Genomic DNA, 20,226 nt, shown 5'->3' with positions numbered 1-20,226 from the left:
CATGTGCTTAAAGTTAAGCATATGTGTGTTTGCAGGATCAGGACTAAACTGATCAATAGCCATATTCGTGCCTTAGACAAGGATAGTAAACCTTAACAGTTCCTTTGGGTACGTGAACGGGATGATGCTTATATCCTCAGACTACAGGGGATCCTTGGGTTCAAATCTACTGTTGCTCCATGCTTGAGCCAGTTGGCTTCCTGCAGCTGATGCGTTTATAATCCATACCCAGGACTTTCTAGAGTAATTAATGTACTGTCTAGAATAAGTGCATGGTGCATCTTTATTCAGCCACAGCACCTCTTTTGTAATGGACTAATAATTAGAAAATGTGTAACCGCAACACATCTATTTTATATGAAAATAGACTTCATTTCGGAAATGTTTGTAGATAAAGGTGTTGGTGTCAACCATAATACTCTCGGCCAAGATAAAAAAAATTCACAGCAGGGGCCTTTGTAAAAATGGTTATAGCGGTTGCTGTCATAATTAAATATGAATAAAAAGGACATTTTTCTTTGTAAATGCATCCACTAGAAAAAAAGATCACAGAACCAGACTCTATTCAATTCCATGCTGATTCAAAATGAAGTGAAGATAACAACTACATTGTTTTAATCAATCTATGTACCTTTATGGCGCTCAGCACCATAGTATCTATGAGGACCTCACAATCATGAATGGATTTTATCCTCACAAAGACCCTGTGAGTAAGGGAGGCATTTTCCTGTTTCACAGATGAGGAACTGAGGCACACAAAGATGAAGTGACTTTTCCATGGTCACCCTGAAAGTCTTTGGTGGAACAGATAATTGAATCCAGGTTTCCTGAATCCCTCCATTGTTTTGTCCACTAGATCAGTCTTCCTATCGTTTATAACATACGTGTTACTGGAACGTTGTATGCCAGTATTAAGAGGTAATAACTACTCCTTTGCTTGTTTGTAGGGTTTTAGGAAACAAACATACATCCCTTAGAGGTTTCCACGCAACAGGGAAATGGCACAGGCTACTGAGAAACTAAACCGTATGCTGTTAACTAGGCTAGTGGGTTTATGCTAATATAAAATGTAATAAAAATAGAGGCCACTCTCTCTTTAAGATGAAAGGAAGGAAACTTGTATCAGCTTCCAAGGAATGACTAGCGTGTACTTATCTAATTGACTGTATATTTTGTCTAGGTGTTGAGGGAAAGCTAAGAGAATGAAGACTCTAAGCCCACAGTGGAAGCATGATATGGCGATGCAGTGCTGGTGCTGAATTGTTCTCTCTGATGGCTCTATGGGAGTGGATAGCACTGAGTCTTCATTGCTGGGTTTTAGCGGTTGCTGCTGTTTCGGATCAGCATGCCACAAGCTCCTTCGACTGGCTCCTCTCTGATAAGGGACCCTTCCATCGCTCACAGGAATACACAGATTTTGTGGACAGAAGTCGACAGGGATTTAGCACAAGATACAAGATTTACAGGTATGAAGCCAAGGGAAGGCAATTATAGAGCTTTCATCCTTAGAAGTTATACATACATAATAAGAGTTTGTTTGTTTTTTAAGGGAAAGTGTCAGATGTGGGGACAAACTCATAGAGAAATTAACTTCTGAAATATATGTAGGGCCATTTTTGCATTATATATTATGGGAATGCTTGCTTATGCTGTTTTTGTCGTACTTTAAGAGATTTTGGTGACTGATAAAGTTGATCTGGAAATAATTGACAGCAACCATCTGTTGCCGAAATTCCTGGGCTCTCCTCCAAAGTAACATTAACTCCCAATAATATCCTTAGACATTAATTTATCTTCCCTAATTGCTGAGGGACAGATCATAGCACCCTTGTTCACCCAGAATAGTACCTTGCTTCTCGAGTAGTTCCATTGACTGAAACCTATGACAAAACATTGACTTCAGTGGGGCCAGGATTTCACCCAGACTCAGTATCAGTAGCTTAAAATGGCTTAAAGATTTTAGATATAGGTAAGTCCGTGGTTTCAAAAGCAGCTTTTAACTTTGGATTCTTCATTCCTAAGGACCTGATCTTCCACAATGTGGAACACCCTTAGGTGCTATTGACTGGAGCTGTGGGTGCTCAGCCCTTCTGAAATCAGGCATTTAGTTGGCCTGTTTATGGTTGAATAGACAAAAACAGAGGCACCCAAATTAGAGGCCAGTTTTGAAAATGCAGGTTTCACTGCAGAATTGCTTTTGCAGATTGTCTGCAGCCTGCCAGTCCTCCGTCCTGCTGAATCAGCAGGAAGAACTACATCCCTCTTGTCACTATGACAAGGTAAACAATTCAAGACGTACTTTAACAAATATGTTATCTTTAAAAAAGAAATGGGAAGTAGAAGGGAGAATACAATGGGATGGTAGAGAACATATGGGTAAAGGGAAAGAAGGGAAAAAAGGGGTCACAGGAGACAAAGGGAAAAGGAGGGAAGTCTGACAGAAGACACATTTTTCTCTCTTAATGTTCTGAACACAGCCAAACAGTTCTCCACCAGCCAAAGTAAAGAGGCTTCAACAATACAGTACAGGCCATCTGTCAGCTTCTCCCATAATGCAGGCCCCCTATCTGCACTTAAGCCCATAAAATGGTTTACCTGTGTTGCACAGATTGGTCTGTGGCACTTTCCAGCTCTTTTGTAAACAGGAAGCAGTGAATTAGAGAAAGGGAAAAGATTATTTATTTATTTGCCTGTGTGTTCAACCAAATTGCTGGTAATTTGTAATGGGTTTTTTTTTTTAGAATGTTGAAGCTGATGCATTTTGTATGTTAAAACACCTTGCCTATTTCCTTTTCTTGTGCGTGCACCAGAGGGCGCTGTGTTGCAGGTTAATTTTGCTGTAGGATCTCCTGCAGCATAAAGAGGGATTTAAAAACATTTTGTAATAAAATGGGATTCAGAAATATGCACTGATGAAGTAATCTGTCTCAACAAAATAGTAGCACTCGATATGTACTGCATTTTAAGAGCCAGCCATCAGAGCCAATAATATAAAGTCTGAAAGAATGTATTTTATTTGTATTATTTTCTATTAGTCAACAGTGAATCAACATTATCTTGGTAACAAAATGAAAGAAGTGTATTTTAGTTTAATCCTTTCAATACGGTCATGGAGAATGTACCATGTCCAACCACCTTTATGACTACAAGAAGCTGAGGTGATTTTTTTGTGTTGTTTTTTTTTTTTCCCTCCTCCTCCAAGCCATCATTATAGAAACATTGTCAAGTCTGGCAGGTCTATAATCAGACCTGTCATATTTGTTTAAGTTTGTGGGTGTATTTACATTGCTCCATCCCTCAGAGAGCAGGATTTGTGTATATTTCAATACCATGCCTACTCCTCTCAAGAAATGTGCAGGCAGGCAAAACAGAAGAGTAGAACATTAAATTGCTACTGCTGATCAACAAGAAACAGCACCCTGTGAAGATCAATTCCCCAGATAAGAAACCTAACCGTAAAATTTCCGTATAAGAATACCACACTCTTAATATGTTGTTCATAACCAATGTTAAATATGGGAAAATACTATAAAATATTGGAGAATTTTTTAAAATAAAGGTTGTTTTTAATCCCTATTGATTTTCTATGGACTGTCACAGATACAGGTATTTGGGGCCTAGTTGTGCTCCTCCTGCCTGACAACCCTCCCTATTTCCTGCATGAATGCAACCCTACCATGTCCAGGGTTAAAGGAAGGTGGTGTCAGCTGCCTTCATGTCATCACATCCACATTAGCCCCAAAAGGCTCGCCAGTGGATTGCTGATGATGACTGGGGAGGGGATGAAATGGACTGAGAGAATGAATTATTTTATGTATGATTCCCTTCTGTGCTTCCCATTGAGGAGGTTGTGGGAGCATTGCTGGCTGGCGTAGCCTTTATAACACAGCAGTGATGGAATAGGTGGCGTGATTCAGGGCAAATAGTTTGAAGTGTTCCTTGTGAAGTTCATTTTTCACCAGAGTCCTTTTTCAGTAATGGGGAACAGATGAAGGTAATAGAATCCTTGTGTATTGTGTGGAGTAGCTGCTAGCATATGGGGAGTAGGAGCAGAGACTAAAAAACAACCTATAGTTTGGAAGGTAGGTTTCTGCACTGCAGGGACAGAACTAGCTGCGGCAGGCAGCAGCTCACTTGCTGTCTCTGCAGCCCAGAGCCCCACCAGCCAATATGGAAAGTGACCCATTTGATCTCTAGATCCACACCCCACATCCTTACACAACTGCTCTACTCAGTTATTGTCTAATCAGCAACAGCCTAAAGCTGACTAGGTGCTCATATAAATACATACAAATAAAATAATCATAGTAAAATTGTTCAGCTGCTGGAAACCTGTATTTTGTGACATATTTAACTACTGTTCAAAAATGTATTGTTAATGGTGCCTTTTTTTCTTGTGGATGATGTTTGATCAGGAGGAGAGCACAACGTATGATTTTTGCTTTCCAAAAGCAGAAAAATTATGCTATGACTAAAATTCTGTTCTGTTTCCCATAGGATATTTTTGCTTTAGCAGCCTCAGGAGATGCAGTGAGAATTTAGAATAAATAAAAAATCAGTTAAATAATTCATTTCCACATTTTTGTATTTCAGTGTAGTATTTTCTATTACAATCATGTTGACAATAAAAACAGATAATTCATTTTATCTTGTTGTAGATCTTTATTCTCTAGCATTTTACTGTTTCTGTAAATATGCATTAAATGTCCTTATTTAAAGACACGACCCTGTATCATTAAAACCAGTGCAAGTTTTGCCGTTGACTTGAATGGGAGCAGGATCATGCCCTAAATGCCCAACAAAAATACAGAATTATTAAAAGCAGGACAAAATGATAGACCACTGACGTGTCAAATACCAAGAAGAATGGGATTTTACTATAACTAGTGCTATAAGCCTGATGGCTATGCTGAATGGGGGAGCTCTGTGGGAGCATTTTGCGGCTGTCTGATAACTATTGCCTGAAAACAATCTTATACAATTGAACTCAAGAATATTCATTGACTAAGAATCTCCAGTTGTAACTGGACAAGTTAGATTTGTTTGAAAACCATCATTCTCATATCAGAGGATAGATCAATTTTAGATGTTTTGTCTAGGTACGTCTGTCTAGATATAAGTCTAAGCCCACAATACAATCTAACTTCCTTGAGTTTCCATTACTTTAATTTTCATTATCCACTGGGTTCCCAAACTACATAACCTACCTACATTTTAGAAAGTCATGCTCTGGGCTAAAACACTTATCAAAATCTCCAGACCCGTATGTTCTAAATTCTACAGGTACAAACACCAAGATTATATGCTGATGTTCCTAATTTCTCTCTATTTCCTAATTTAGTTTGTATATCCATGTAGTAGAGAGAGAACGAATCATGTTGCACAAGCGCTCTCTTGTCACTATAAACGAGCATTCACCTTGCCATGAAAGTTATTGGTGGTATAAATCGTAGAGATAAAGTCAAAGGTTGGTACTGTGTGAGTGGTGCATATTAACTGAATCGGTTTTTTATAGAAGGTTCCTAACCTAAGCAGAACAGGCACATTTCTGAAGGAAAAAGGTGTAATTTCTCCCACCTCCTTATTTAGCTTTCAGAGAGTATAACAGCCAGTGAAAATAAAACAGGCACGTGAAGTAGGGAAGAACAGTGTTAGTGCCTGGCTAGTTGTTATATTTTAGTCCCTTAACTGAGGATCAATTATTTCTCTGTGTCTACATAGGCAAGTGATCTGATTCTGCAAAAGTACAGAGTGCTTTCAACTCCCTCAACACTAGGGCAGGGATGGAAACTAGCACACACGTAATTTGCTGTATTCCTGTTAGTTACAGGAATCAGAGAACAATGCAGTATTACAACTAATGTTATAGACTGTGCCACTAAAAAGGTAGTCATTTTCTGCACTGCAGTATGATATTCCCTATAATTTTCAATATGCCATGGACAAATTTAACTACTGCAGAGGGTGAATCTTTTGTTTTTTGCGGACTCCACTACAATTAAGTTACAGACAAAGCTGTGCAGGAAAGCACCAGGACTGCTTCTGAAGAAGTGTGCTGGCCTCTAAATTAGCTGGATTGCTGTACTGATATTTTATGATACTTTCTGTGTTGAATTTCAAGTTTGTGCTTTGTTACTGAATACTCACACACTACACAGTGTTACTTATGCAAATCAGCAGACAGGGAAGTGGGATCTAAAACCAGACAAAAGGAGACTTGAGAAATGCTAAGGATGGAAAGAGTGATTGGGAAATTGGGGAAAGCAGGTGTAAAGATCATTCTTTCGTGGATTGTTTAGAACATTACAACTATGTATTATGGACCTGACTGCACACTTGCCTTTGTCATATAGAGCTCCTTGCTAGATTGAGTAGGAATCTGTGTAATTTTTCTACTGTAATCTGACCGTTTCCTTCCAAAATTTGTGATATATCAGCCAGGATTATTTCCTCTTTTTCTTTTCTACCTATTGCACAAGGCTTTATTCTGATAATGTAATGACAGATAATTTAGTCAGAAGGAGAATAATTTAAAATATGAATTAACTTGTTAAACTGAGCAGTGACTAAAACTGTGTAAACCTAACGAATGAACAATAGAAATTCACAGACAATTTAGCCCCCCGCCGCACCCAAAAATGATGAGTTTCTCACAGACCTGTAGAATTCTATGCAACCATGAAATGAACATCCTATTTTTTAAAATGCCCTTTTCTAATGAAGATGGTCTCTTTCTTTGTTGTTGGGTCAGGGATGCAGATAAGAAATAAAAAAAATGTTATATACCTAACAAATACTTACGTGGTAAAGAATACTGGTTTATCTGATGTATTCTAAATTCATTTCTAACGTACAACTTAAAGTAAACAACATTAAGAGCCAGATTATGGAGTTCTTAATAATATTCTTGAGCACTTTGTCATACAGGTAGTCCCCACTGAAGTCAAATGTGGTATTGGGGACTGTGCCTTCAAAGGCTGAGCTTCCCAAACAGAGTATCTGTGCAGGGCGCTTTGAAGCTTTTGTTATGCTCAGTGAGTTGGAAAGGGACACAGAATAAATCAGATCTCTTGAAAACTCCATAAACAGTGAGTGATCTCTCAACTACACAACTAGCAGCCGCACAAGCTGTCTTTCACTGCCCTATCAATGTAGCTTAACACTGAGCTGGATAGATCACCCCTAGATTAAAGAGGTGGTTCCATCTCTGTGTCTATAATGTCCATAACCACTCTGATGAGAGTGCTAATAATGCTAACTGTCGGTTGGGTTGTGGAAACCTCCTACACTGGGTGAAGTACTGAAACTATTGGCTACAATGAACATCAGACAGAAACAGCCTTTAGTTGCTACCAATTTGTGGTTGATCTGAATTGCTGAGCCAGAGATTTTAGGGGGAAGAGAGAGATTAATTCTCGTACCCACATTAAATAATGGATAATGAAGTTTCTGTAATAAAATGTAAGATGTTTGTATTGTTTTGGACACATAGCCTATCCAAATCTGTAGTGAGCATGACGGAAAGTATGGAGAAGTTTCTGATAGCATCCCTTTCAAATGACTAAGGTCACTTTACACCTTCCTTGGTTCTATTATTTCAATTTGTCAGGCTGAAGACTTTACAAGGCATTACTACTTCTAGTTGGGCTTTACTGTGACTGTTCTCTTTTTACGCAGAAGGGGCAGAAATGTCCTTTCCTTGAAATAAAAAAAACTTCTTCAGCATGCAGGGGGAAACCCAATTCCTCAGTTTCTGTGCGTTCCCATTGTTCCTTGTTTTGTCCTTAATGCTAACACAAACATCCCGAACCCCACAATAAATAAAACAGATTGGTAGTGATAGGCAAAGGAAACATGACCAAAGTGATTGGAAGGAAAACTATAGGAAAAATGAAGTGTGCTCAGACATTAGTGTACTTTAGGCAGCTTTATGAAAGTAGGGAACCTCTGACTTCATCTAGGCTGAAGCTCTGGCTGCTTGTACATTGCACAGCATGCACAATATCATTGCTAGACACTGAGAACTGAGATTATAAATGCACTTCAGGGAAAACATGTTTACTCTCCATAACTGTAGTTTCAAAGACGAATAATCAGCAGAAACAGTCCAGTCTGCTTTTTCCAGAGAATCTCTGCATTGGTAAATTGCTTTTGGCTTGTATCATAATTGGTCCATTTCCTTTAGGGAATTTTCCATTCAGCCTGATGGAAAAAAGCATACAATATTCAGAGGGGATCATCATTCTCTGAAGGTGTGCCAAGGAATAGTCTACTGAATACACAAATTCCTCATTCTAAATCCAGTGGCTAACAGATCTGGGAAGGAGAAGAGGAGCTCCAAGTTTTTGGAGGATTGAGATGGGGGGAACTTTGGTGAATGCCTAAAGTGACAAATACAACAGAAGTGCCATGTTTCTGCTGCATGCACCAGCCCATGTAGCCAGTTATGGGGAGGATAAGGTACCCTATAAAAAGAATGTAGTAATGGATTTAATAAACCTGCACACTTGAGAGCTCCGTGGATAAATGCCTCTCTATGTTCCCTCTGGAGCAGTGCAGCTCCATGAGGCAGTGAATTCAATGCCCAGAATGTCCCTCCCACTCAGTTTTGCTCATCACCTCTGTTCTAACATTACCCAGATTGATATTTGGCAAATCAAAGACAAATTCCAGGCAAATGAGCCAAGTCCAGTGATATTAATTCATGTGTAACTTCAATTCAACGTGAGTAAGTATTACAAAGTCAAGCCCAAAAAACTCCATAAGCTAATACCGAGTCCAGCTAATAGTTCAGATACTCACCTGTCTTTAACAAAAGAATATTGTATTGACAATTGTATAGAAAAAGAGAAAATAAAATAAAAGATAAGCAAATACAAATATAACTATGGGTCAGAACAGAAATGAATGGAAAGACTCCCGTTGTTTCCGAAGGGCCTTGGACTAGACCCCATATGAGTCCTACAGAAAGCCTAGTAAAAGCGACACTGAGCAGTTATAGAATAATTAAACATTATTTGGACCTTCTATATGGTAGAAAAGTCTTTACATCCAACTCAAAACTCTCTCTCTTTTGTCAGCTCTGTGTGGTTGGTCACACATCCAGTGTAACTAGAAAGGGCTGTAGATGTAAACCTCGGGCTCTTAGATATCACAGTGAGAAGTACCTTAGAAAAATCTTGTATAGATAGGCAGACACATAGATTGGTTGGCAGGTAGAAGCCCAAGACCTAAGACTCCAGATAAATCTGGGGTTATACCATTCTTTGTCAGTGCACGTATATCCTAAGCTTTTCCTTTTATGGTGTATGACCTGACCCTGCAGCCCTTCTTCGTATGAGTAGTCTCACTGAAATTGTGGGTGCAAGAGCACAACTGGTTAATATGAATGAAATTTTTAAGGGGAAAACAGCAGAACTTCTTGTGTTGAAATCTGTAGCTGGAAGAAGCCAACAGAAATGGATACTGATAGAGCACATCTTTGGACCAGGAAGAAATATAATGGTTAATTTCTAGACATTGGGTCTGATTTTCAAAGGTGCTGGACACCTACAGCTTCTACTGGTTTTAATGATTTTAAACTGCAGACCATAGGGACCTGATCCAGGACCTTTATTCTTGTGAGTAAAACTATTAACTTCAGTGTGGCTACTCTTAGATTCATAGATTCATATATACTAAGGTCAGAAGGGACCATTATGATCATCTAGTCCGACCTCCTGCACAACGCAGGCCACAGAATCTCACTCACCCACTCCTGCAATAAACCTCTCACCTATGTCTGACCTATTGAAGTCTTCAAATCATGGTTTAAAGACTTCAAGGAGCAGAGAATCCTCCAGCAAGTGACCTGTGCTCCATGCTACAGAGGAAGGCGAAAAACCTCCAGGGCCTCTTCCAATCTGCCCTGGAGGAAAATTCCTTCCTGACCCCAAATGTGGCAATCAGCTGAACCCTGAGCATATGGGCAAGATTCACCAGCCAGATACCCAGGAAAGAATTTTCTGTAGTAACTCAGATCCCACCCCATCTAACATCCCATCACAACCCATTGGGCCTATTTGCCATTAATATTTAAAGATCAATTAATTACCAAAATCATGTTATCCCATCATACCATCTCCTCCATAAACTTATCAAGTTTAATCTTAAAGCCATATAGGTCTTTTGCCCCCACTGCTTCCCTTGGAAGGCTATTCCAAAACTTCACTCCTCTGCTGGTTAGAAACCTTCATCTAATTTCAAGTCTAAACTTCCCAATGATCAGTTTATATCCATATGTTCTTGTGTCCACATTGGTACTGAGCTTAAATAATTCCTCTCCCTCCTTGTGAAGAAGCATCATTTGCTTGAACAAGGTTGGAGGAGCTTAAATATTTTATTTCCTGATCCAACTTCTGATGACATTTCCAAATGCAGATTTCCCCTCACAAGGAAGCATTGTTGGTTTTTTTTTGTTGTTTTTTAACCCTTAAGGATTATGTATGTTAGCCAGTGATGCTTTTATTGCTTTCCATCACCAAATATATATTAGGAGCATTTCTCAACATATTTGAGAACCCTTGGAGGGCACAGACCTGTAGTAAAACGATTAGAAAGATACCAGATGGAAACAGAAACTGAGAATTAAAAATGGACAAGTTGGACACACTTCTCATAGAGAACATTCATTGAATTATAAGTTTCTGGCAACACAAACAACCAACAGTCTCAAAGGACTCAGTAGTGACCTGTGGTATGTGTTCACACAGGCACACGGGGGAGTGTGAGTTGCTCCTGTTATTCCCCTGTATGGAATAACTTGTATGGCAGACAGCACACTCCCGTATGTCTACACAGAAAGTAGGATCCTGTGGCAGTGAGTCTCAGAGCACAGGCCTACAGACTCGGGACCATGCTGCGGCGCTAAAACTAGCTGCGTAGATGCTTGGGTTCAGGCTGGAGTTCAGGCTCTGAAGCCTAGGGCGGGGAGTGTGATTCAGAATCCGAGCTCCAGCCTGAATATCTACACAGCTAGTTTTAGCATCATAGTCCTGCAAGCCTGATTCTGTAGCCCTGGGCTCTGAAACTCACTGCCACAGATCCTGCTTGCTGTGTAGACATACCATGAGAAGCCTCTACTTCTCCTTCCATCCAGTGGAGACAGGCAGGCAGGGTTGGAGACTGGCAGAGCCTTATCTCTGTCCTCACAATATACCAGCCAACACAGCAGAGCTGTCATGGAAGATGAAGTAGTCTGTCCTCGGTAAAGTGCTGGCACAGATTCTTTCTCTTTTTGGAATAAGGAGGAAACTAGGGACAAAGTTGTGACTTGGAGAGACAGTTCAGTCCCTAATATGTCTCTTACACATGGTATTTGGTAATTTCACAATGGCAAAAAGTGTCGGATCTGAAGAGGTGCTGGACACTTACAGCTCCTACTGAATTCAAAGAAAAGAAGTGTGCTCAGCATCTCACAGGAGGCCTAATCCTACCAAATTCAATTTTATCCCATTTTATCTGGAGCTGGATCTCAATAAGGGCAGACTCAGGCCAAAGCACAGCTTCTTCCCCCTGTTCCCCACCCTCTATGTCATGTTGGCTATGTCTAAGGGCTTGACTACACAGCAGGGTGTGATTCTACAACACACCAGTTTGTCACGCAGGAATGTCCTGTGTGGACACTCCTACAGTGCAGGGAAAGTCCCCGAGTGCAGCTTGAAATATTATTGTTTCAGAGTGGTAGGCTGGGCTTCTCTCCGGGACTTTCCCTACACTATAGCAGTGTCCACTTGGGATCTTTCTGTGTGGGAAGCTGGTGTGCGGGAGATTCACATCCTGGCTTACAAGGCAGTAACTAGCTGTGTAGACAAGCCCTTAAATTATTGGGGTTGAATATAGAAGGAAGGTAGAGTTTCTCTTTCAATGAAGTAAACAACTGTTAATGCTGGATAGGATACACTGGGCCGTAGAGTTAGCTAGGCCAGCAGGATTAGAAGTGTTCTCAGGAGTCAGTCTGTTTGAGAAGAGCACAAGTGTGTTTCTGTTTGGCAACAAAACAAAATATCACTGCCAACCTTGCCTTCTGTCTTTTTTTTTAATACACAGTAGGATCTGTGTTTTGACAATCCCTCTTTTTATTTCTTCCTATTTGTTTGGAGTATTTAACCAAAGGAAAGTTATTTCTCTCTTAGTTCGTAATACTCTTTTTTGGACAGGAATTTTCAAGATCACAAGCAAAACTCAGAAGAGGGGGAAAAAACCTAAATAAACAAATGAATACCAAACAAACCCCCCTACTTTTATAATCACCGCTCTAATCTGCTTCCAGAATAGGGTTGTTTTAAAATGTCAATGTTTTGAGTAAGGATAAATTTTACATCCAAGGGTAGGTTTCCTTAGCACTGAGGTGATTTATTTAGAGAATTCCAAGTATCATAATTTCCAGTTAGTGAGTTTATGAAAGCATTTAATTTGCCCTAAAAATATAAAGATAAAAGAGGCTTTAGCTTAACAGTTCCATGCAGCCACCAGAGTAGCATAAGAGCTATTTAACACTAATAATAGATTCATTCTCCAGTCAGCAGGCTGGACTGCCAGGATCTTAGAAATGAAATCAGGTCATTATCATTAATTCTTTGAAGATTTTGGTTAGTTGCATCTTTGTTCTCTCATTTGCCATTCATTTTCATTTTCCTTTGAATGCCCTGCCTATACTGTCACTTTTATTCAAGATGTAGACTAGTCAATAAAAATGATCATTTTAGGAAAATGAAATAACAATTACATGTATTTATCTTGGTATCTGAAACAGGATTTTTATTATATGGTTTCACTCCTCTCTACTTTTGCCTTAGCCAGCCTTTCTCATTCTTTATTGCTATTAGCTCAATGGTCATCTCCCATATTGAATTTCTGTAATTTTCAGGAATTGTTTTCTTTGGTTATATATGATGAGTACATCTGATTTTCTACATCTTAAGTGTCAGTATTCATACTTTGCTTAAGGACATATTATGCAAAGTGTAATTTTTGTCATTAGGGAGAAGAACTAGATAGCAGCAGTTGCCTTGTTTTTATGTTGCCACGGTTATAGGTTTGAAGGAATGAGCTATTCTTAGTAAACACAAGTATTTGTATGCTTCCTGTATATGAAAAAAAACACATAGATAACCAACATTTTCACTCTGTTTTAGTTATTTGTCATTTTCTCCTGATATAATTGTTTTAAGTTGATGGTCAATGCCCCAGACTTCAAATCTTTGTTATCTTCTTGGCTTTGATTGATTCTACAGAATGTGCTAATCATTATGCTGGTCGTGAACTGCAAGCATGTAGCTTCTAATGTACTAGTAAAACTATAAACATTGACAGACCAAACTCCTTCCAACAGAGGCCTGTGTGAAGTAAAACAATTCTTTAAAAAGAATTTCTACTCCCTGATTGCTGGGTTCACAGTAGATTCCCAATATGCCTATTACAGATAATAATCATTCTCCGGAAGGTTTACCAAAATTAACCTTCTGATACATCTAATTTGTAGTTTATTTAAACAATATTGAAAAAAGGTATTTTCAGGGGCCTATATATGTTCTTAAAACTGCACTTGCAAATCCCACTAACAGTTCCAGAAGTTGAGCACATAACTCCCTTGTGCACTGAGGACAGAATATCTGGCCTTCAGTAATGAATATTAATTCATCAGGGGGACAAAACTTATACACTTTTGACTCGATAGTAATACAGTTTAAAGTCAAAAGCACCAGCCACATTCCAAATATTTGAAAGACTGACAGAATCTCAGACTTCAGGAACTATCATAACCAATAAGTTTAAAAGGAATCTCTCCATTTGAAGTAATTCTGAACAAACTATAGTTTATAAGAACTAAGACAAGCCTATAGATTAATAAATTATGTCTGTTTTGACTAATGTGACTTTGGATGTTGCAAATGGGAATAAATCCAGCTACTGATCATAGAAAAGGATGTTCTAATCAGAAAGTCTTGCATTCAGCTCTTATGTACATAGTTTCATACACTATTTTTATGAAGCCCTACACAGCGACAATACCTGTTACAGATCATTTTCGTTAACATTTTATTCAAACTACTTATAGGGTGCCTTCCAAACAGCACCTGCAGTAGATTCTATACAATAAAATCAAAATACAGTACAGAGCATTAAGAACTAAAGAACCAATCTTATAAATTCCATGGCCAGATGGAACCAAGGCATATATTAAATAGAAATTCAGTGACTGGATAAACCAGTACGCTAAGAAAATATTAATAGAGAATCATTTCTTAATTGATGCAAACATTTTGCTCTTTCTCAGCAGAGGTGCAAAGCTAGAAATGCTGTAGTGAGGTCTCATGATACTAAGTTCTGATTAATTATTATTATTATTGTTTTATTTTATTTTAAAAACATACTGCACTTGGACCTATGGAATTTGATAAAAGAGGACATTGCTTGCAATAGATGGATAATGTACATTCTGTAGTGTATTACTCTCACTTTTATTATTGCTGGTTCACTCATTCACTAGTTTCTAAAATTCAGGCATTTCCAGTTGATCTCTCAGTCAGTGTGCATTATCATTTGAGAGAGAGAGAGAGTATATGCGCGTAAGAGAGAATTTCAGTCTATATAGGATCAGGAAGGATACTGGCTGGTTAGGGACAGCAGAAAGTAACTTCTGGAATGTGCCTTCCCCTATAACTGAGGGGCTCTGCCAGTGAGATCTGGGGGTATTTCTGGATCCCAGACAGCTCTTGAAGTTCATTGCAGTGCTGGTCACAAGAACCTTTTCTTATCTCATTTTGGTGCAAACCTTGTAATTGTTTCTTTCTGAGGTAGACCTTGCTTCAGTTACCCATGTTTTTTGTCATCTGTAGGCTAGATTACTGCATAGAATCATAGAATATCAGGGTTGGAAGGGACCACCGGAGGTCATCTAGTCCAACCCCCTGCTCAAAGCAGGACCAATCCCCAATTTTTGCCCCAGAACCCTAAATGGCCCCCTCAAGGATTGAACTCACAACCCTGGGTTTAGGAGGCCAATGCTCAAATCCCTGAGCTATCCCTCCCCCCAAAATGTGCAATATGCTATATGTAGGGCTACAATGGAAGATGTCTAACAATCTATTGCTTGTGCAGAATTCAGCAGCCCATGTATGCAGCGGTGCTAACCACAGCGACCATATTACACCTATGCTCCAAATAATACATTATCTTTCTGTTTGACTCTGGGTGTAATTCAGAATTTTGATATGGGTCTTGAGGTCGTCTTTTTGTTAAGCCACTAGGTAGACTTGGGTTTAATTCCTAGCTTTAAGACAGACTTCTTGTGTGACCTTGGGCAAATCATTTAACCTATGTGTGCCTCAGTTTGTCCATCTGTAAAATGAGGATAAACTCCGTTACATCTGTGAGTTATGAACATACCAAGGTGATGATCACCATAGAAAAGACTATCAATAAATAAATATCTGTAAAGCACTACTACCTTAGGAACTGCTTCCCTCCTCATGTATTGCCATGACATTTTAAATGTCTGCTTCTTTGTTTGCAATGTCTGTGTGGTTGGTGGCCAGGGGTTTACAGTGCAGGGCCCTTGTCTCCGGAATGTGCTTCCACTTGGGTAGAATCCTGAATTTATTGACTTTCAGGACAGAGTACAGCCCCATCCATTTACTCAGACTTTTGCCTGAGACGGTCATGGTGATATGTATGTTTTGTTTCATCCCTGGGATGAAACTCAGGAGATCTGTGTTCATTAGCAGGCTCTGCCACAGACATCCTGTATGTCATTGGGGCAACCATTTAATCTCTCTGTGCCTCAGTTTCCCATAGGTACAACAGGGAAAATAATTCCCCCCCACACACTCTTTTCCTGTCTTGCAGTATTTTTGGGGCAGGTGCTGTTTCTTAGTATATGTTTGTAAATTGCTCAATACATGGGACCCAGTCTCAGTTGGGTACTCTAGACACTACTGTAATACAAAAATTGTATTACTACTGTTACTACTGCTAGATGTGGAATTAAGCTTGTCAACACGTATCAATAACTTAAGCAGTGGAAGTGGACTCTCAAAAGAATATTATAGTTTAATGATACACCCAAAAACTTTTGAAAGCCAAGAAATTAAGTTAAAATAAAAACCAAGAAAAAAAAAAGAAAACATTGTAGGCTTTGGAGATGTAGTGGTTTTATATACTTAGTTTCTTGCAAAACAGAAGCCTGAAGTGTGATTCTACTCTGAAAAGAGCCCCAGTGAATATAGCATTGTGGAGTTTTAGGTTTGCTGTCCCACAAAATTGTATACAGGATTATCTCATTTCATTCTTTTTTTTTCTCAATCTGAAAACTATGAAAATTTAACCTAAACCTTCAAATTCAAGCTCAGGTCTGTGTGACTTGTGCATCATCCTAGTAATAAATATTCTGGGATTTGAGATTTCAGTTAACTATAGTGAGTGAGATTTTTAAAAGCCTCTAAGTGACAGAGAAACACAAGTCCAAGGATTTCTGTTTCTAAGGCACTTTGGCTTCTTTGAAATTCCTATCCACTGTTGGTAATGCATGAGCCAGTATCAAATCCAGCTCATTCTCAGATGCACTAGTTCTGTCACATTAACTGCAATAAAAAGTATGAACAAGGCATATCTTATTTCAGTAAAGTAAGCAGCTAGGTTTCAGAGTTCATCCTGGGAACATATCTCTTGGAGGAGATGTGTGTACATAGTCACTTTTCAGACTATAACCACACTTTAACATGTCTGTGACAGATAGCTGTGTCTGGAAATACGGTGTACTAAACTTACAAGACAGTTTTATCTTAAAATCTATATGATTTCCGTATGCCAGGGCTGTTGCTGGATAAAAGCACTCTCCCCCCTCCTCTATTCTGCTGAAAGTGAGAACAGTCTGAACCTGCTAACAAAGAGTCCAATCCAAATGATGCTATTCTAAGAAATCACATCCCTTAAAGCCAGGCAGTAACTGGGCAAAAGACTAATGGAGAGATTATCCACAAACCCTTTTTTGGGGTTCTGGGCAAAGGATAATGGTGTACTTATTTTATTTTTTTTTTGAGGTAAGGGTTTTGCCTGGCAAGGTTTTAGCTAGAGCTGGTTAGGAATTTCCTCACAACATGGTTTTCAATGGAAAATGACATTTTATTGCATTGAACTTTTCACTGGAAAGAGTTGATTTTGATGAATTTTTCAACTCAAAATTTTGTTTTGAAAAAAACTTTCCAAATTTTCAAAACATTTCATTTTAAAATTTTTAACACCAAAAAAAATTCTAGTTTTCTCGTTCTAACATGGCATTTTGTTTTGAAATTTAAGCTAATTCTATTAAAAATTAAAATGGTCAAAACTGAAACAACATGTTTCAAAATTATCAAAATAGAACATTTCAATTGACTGAAACGGATTTTTTTTCAGGTCTTTGGTCTGTGATATTTTCAAGACTTCACTTTTTGTCCTGATTTGGGATCAGAAAAAAATTAGATACCTCAAAAATGTCTTCAGGATGGAAAATTCATTATGAGACTGAGGCTAGTTTGTGTTCAGATACCTTTTAATTAATTATTTTCACCCCTTTTTCTATAATAAACTTTCTTTTAAACAAGAAAAGGGGAAGTGGATTTAATGCTTACTGTTTATTATTTCTAGTGTATGGTTTCGAGCCGTGATCAGGGTTTCATTGTGCTGCTCTTGGTAAGTGACAGTCCCTGCCTGTAAGAGTTTACACTGTAAAGAGACAAGACAAATGGAGCTGGGTGGAAAGAGGGATTATTATTCCTGTTTTATAGATAGGACAACTGAGTCACAGAGAGTTTATGTGATTTACCCAAAATCACATAGGAATTTTGATGGCAGTCCTGGGAAATAAACCTAGATCTTCCAAGTCCTAGTCTAGTGACTTAAATACAGTATTATACTTCCTTGCCATGGGACAAACTTTAAACTCCAGAGAAAGAGAACTGATTTCTGACTTTTAGGAAGCAGGAAAAAATAATGGGGTAAACTCTCCAGTCTGTTTAGGAAACTGGGGTAAGCAAAGGTTCTGCAGAGGGTGCTATCTGTGTTCAGATTTACCCTAGGGAATGCCTAATGACCTGTGGAGTGTGAAGCCTAGTTACAGTATTATAGACTGTTTTATTAATGCATACCATAGAATAGATTCTATGTTCAACATGACCTAGACAACCTTGTGTTTTGGAATTTCTTAAGTTTTGGGTGATGATTTCTAAACCTGGAAGTTGTTACTGTTAGCTGGTTGTATATAATAGTGTGTGCCATTACATTACTGCAGAGATATACTATATACATTCATTATTCAAGAATACATAAATTGTTAGGCTTAATACAATAATAAACTGGATGAAGTTCTAAGGCTTGTGCTATAAAGGAATTCAGACTAGTTGAACAAATGGTGCCTTCTCATCTTAAAATCTCTGAATCTTTAATATAAGGAAATTATTAATTTTGTAATTTCATTAAGCAGTTTAAAAACTGGCTAACTGATAGGTCTCAAAATATAACTGTAAATGGGGAATTGTCATTGAGCAGGTTTGTTTCCAATGGGGTCCCACAGGGATCGATCTTTATTAATGACCTTGGAAGAAAACATAAAATTGTCACTGATAAAGTTAGCAGATGACACAAACATTGGGGGAGTGATAAATAATGAAGAGGACCGGTCACTGGTACAGGGTGATCAAGATCACTTGGTAAACTGGGTGCAAGCAAACAATATGCATTTTACTATGTCTAACTGTAAATGTATACATTTAGGAACAACGAATGTAGGCCCCGCTTGCATAATAGGGGACTCAATCCTGGAAAGAAATGACTCTGAAAAAGATTTGTGTGGGAGTGGGAGGTGGTCATGGTGGATAATCAATTGACCATGAGCTCTCAGTGTGTCAAAGTGGCCAAAAAACCTAATGTGATCCTAGGACATATAAACGGGAATCTTGAGTCGGAGTAAAGACTTTTTTACCTCTATATTTCGCACTGGTGCTACTGCTGCTGAAATACGGTGTCCTTTCCAGTGCCCACAATTCAAAAAGGATTTTGATAAATGGAGAGAGTTCAGAGAAGAGCTATGAGAATGTGGAATGAGAATGAAAACATGCCTTAAAGTAATAGACTCAAGGAGCTCAATCTATTTAGCTTAACAAAGAGAAGATTAAGCGGTGACTTGATTACAGTCAATAAGTACGTACATGCGGAACAATCAATAAGTACGTACATGGGGAACAAATATTTAATAGTAGGCTTTTCAGTCTATCGGAAAAGGTATACGTGATTCAATGGCTGGAAACTGCAGCTAGACAAATTGAGGCTGGAAATAAGTCATACATTTTTAATAGACAAAACAATTTACCAACTATCATGGTGGATTCTCTATCACTGACAATTTTAAAATCAAGTTTGGAGTGTTTTTTCTAAAAATTATGCTCTAGGAAATATTTTTGGGAAGTCCTATGGCCTGTGTTATACAGGAGATCAAACTGGATGATCACAATGATCCCTTCTAGCCTTAGAATCTATGACTCTGTGAATGAGGTATAGCATTAAATGTCTCAACTCAGGGTATGTCTACACTGCCCACATTACAGCGCGGGCGCGGCTGCGCTGTGCCGTGGGCAGTGTAGTTATGCTTTATCACCAGGGGAGAGCTCTCCTGGCAATAAAGAATAACCACCCCGAATGAGGGATGGTAGCTTCATGCTCCCAGCGATATAGCGCGGTCTATACTGGCGTTTTTCAGCGCTAAAACTTTTGTCACTCGGGGCGTGTGTGTGTTTTTTCACACCCCTGAACGACTAAAGTTTTAGCGCTGAAAGTGGCAGTGTAGACGCACACTCACATTTGGGTCTTAGCAAACGTTCAGTGAAACAGCATACAACTCCTACCCACAAACACAGCCACTAACCTTTCCTGCTTCAATCAGCACGTCACTAAACTATTCTCTTGCCTCAGGAGTGCCTGTTTAATCAAGGCTGAGATCTTATAATGGAGCAGTATGAAGGAGCTCCCATTACAGGTGCCTGTGTTAATCCCCTACAGTGCACTACTTTATCTTCCCTTTGGCTATCACTGCATCCGGAAAACTATGAACCAAATTAAGTTATAAAAACACTTTTTATTTTATAATGGCAAAGAATCAACAGTAAATTCGCCTTTGCAGATCAGAAACCCAATAGCTCAGGTGAAGTAAAT

The 20,226-nt window shown here is 38.8% G+C and overlaps 1 protein-coding gene across 4 annotated transcripts in view; it reads left to right on the top strand.

The window, feature by feature from the left end:
• BRINP3 (BMP/retinoic acid inducible neural specific 3) overlaps nt 1–20,226 on the top strand; it is a 302,255-nt gene that overhangs the window by 20,145 nt on the left and 261,884 nt on the right. For all 4 annotated transcript variants that reach the window (XM_084637560.1, XM_084637563.1, XM_084637562.1 and 1 more), the window contains exon 2: nt 1,181–1,466. In XM_084637560.1, coding sequence (XP_084493686.1) covers nt 1,231–1,466 — 236 coding nt within the window. In that variant the 5' untranslated portion in view covers nt 1,181–1,230. The remainder of the gene's footprint in view (nt 1–1,180; nt 1,467–20,226) is intronic.

The sequence above is a fragment of the Lepidochelys olivacea genome (assembly GCF_965140295.1).
Source record: "Lepidochelys olivacea isolate rLepOli2 genome assembly, chromosome: 8".
Lineage (NCBI taxonomy): Eukaryota > Metazoa > Chordata > Testudines > Cheloniidae > Lepidochelys > Lepidochelys olivacea.
This window is presented reverse-complemented; position numbering and strand designations above follow the sequence as displayed.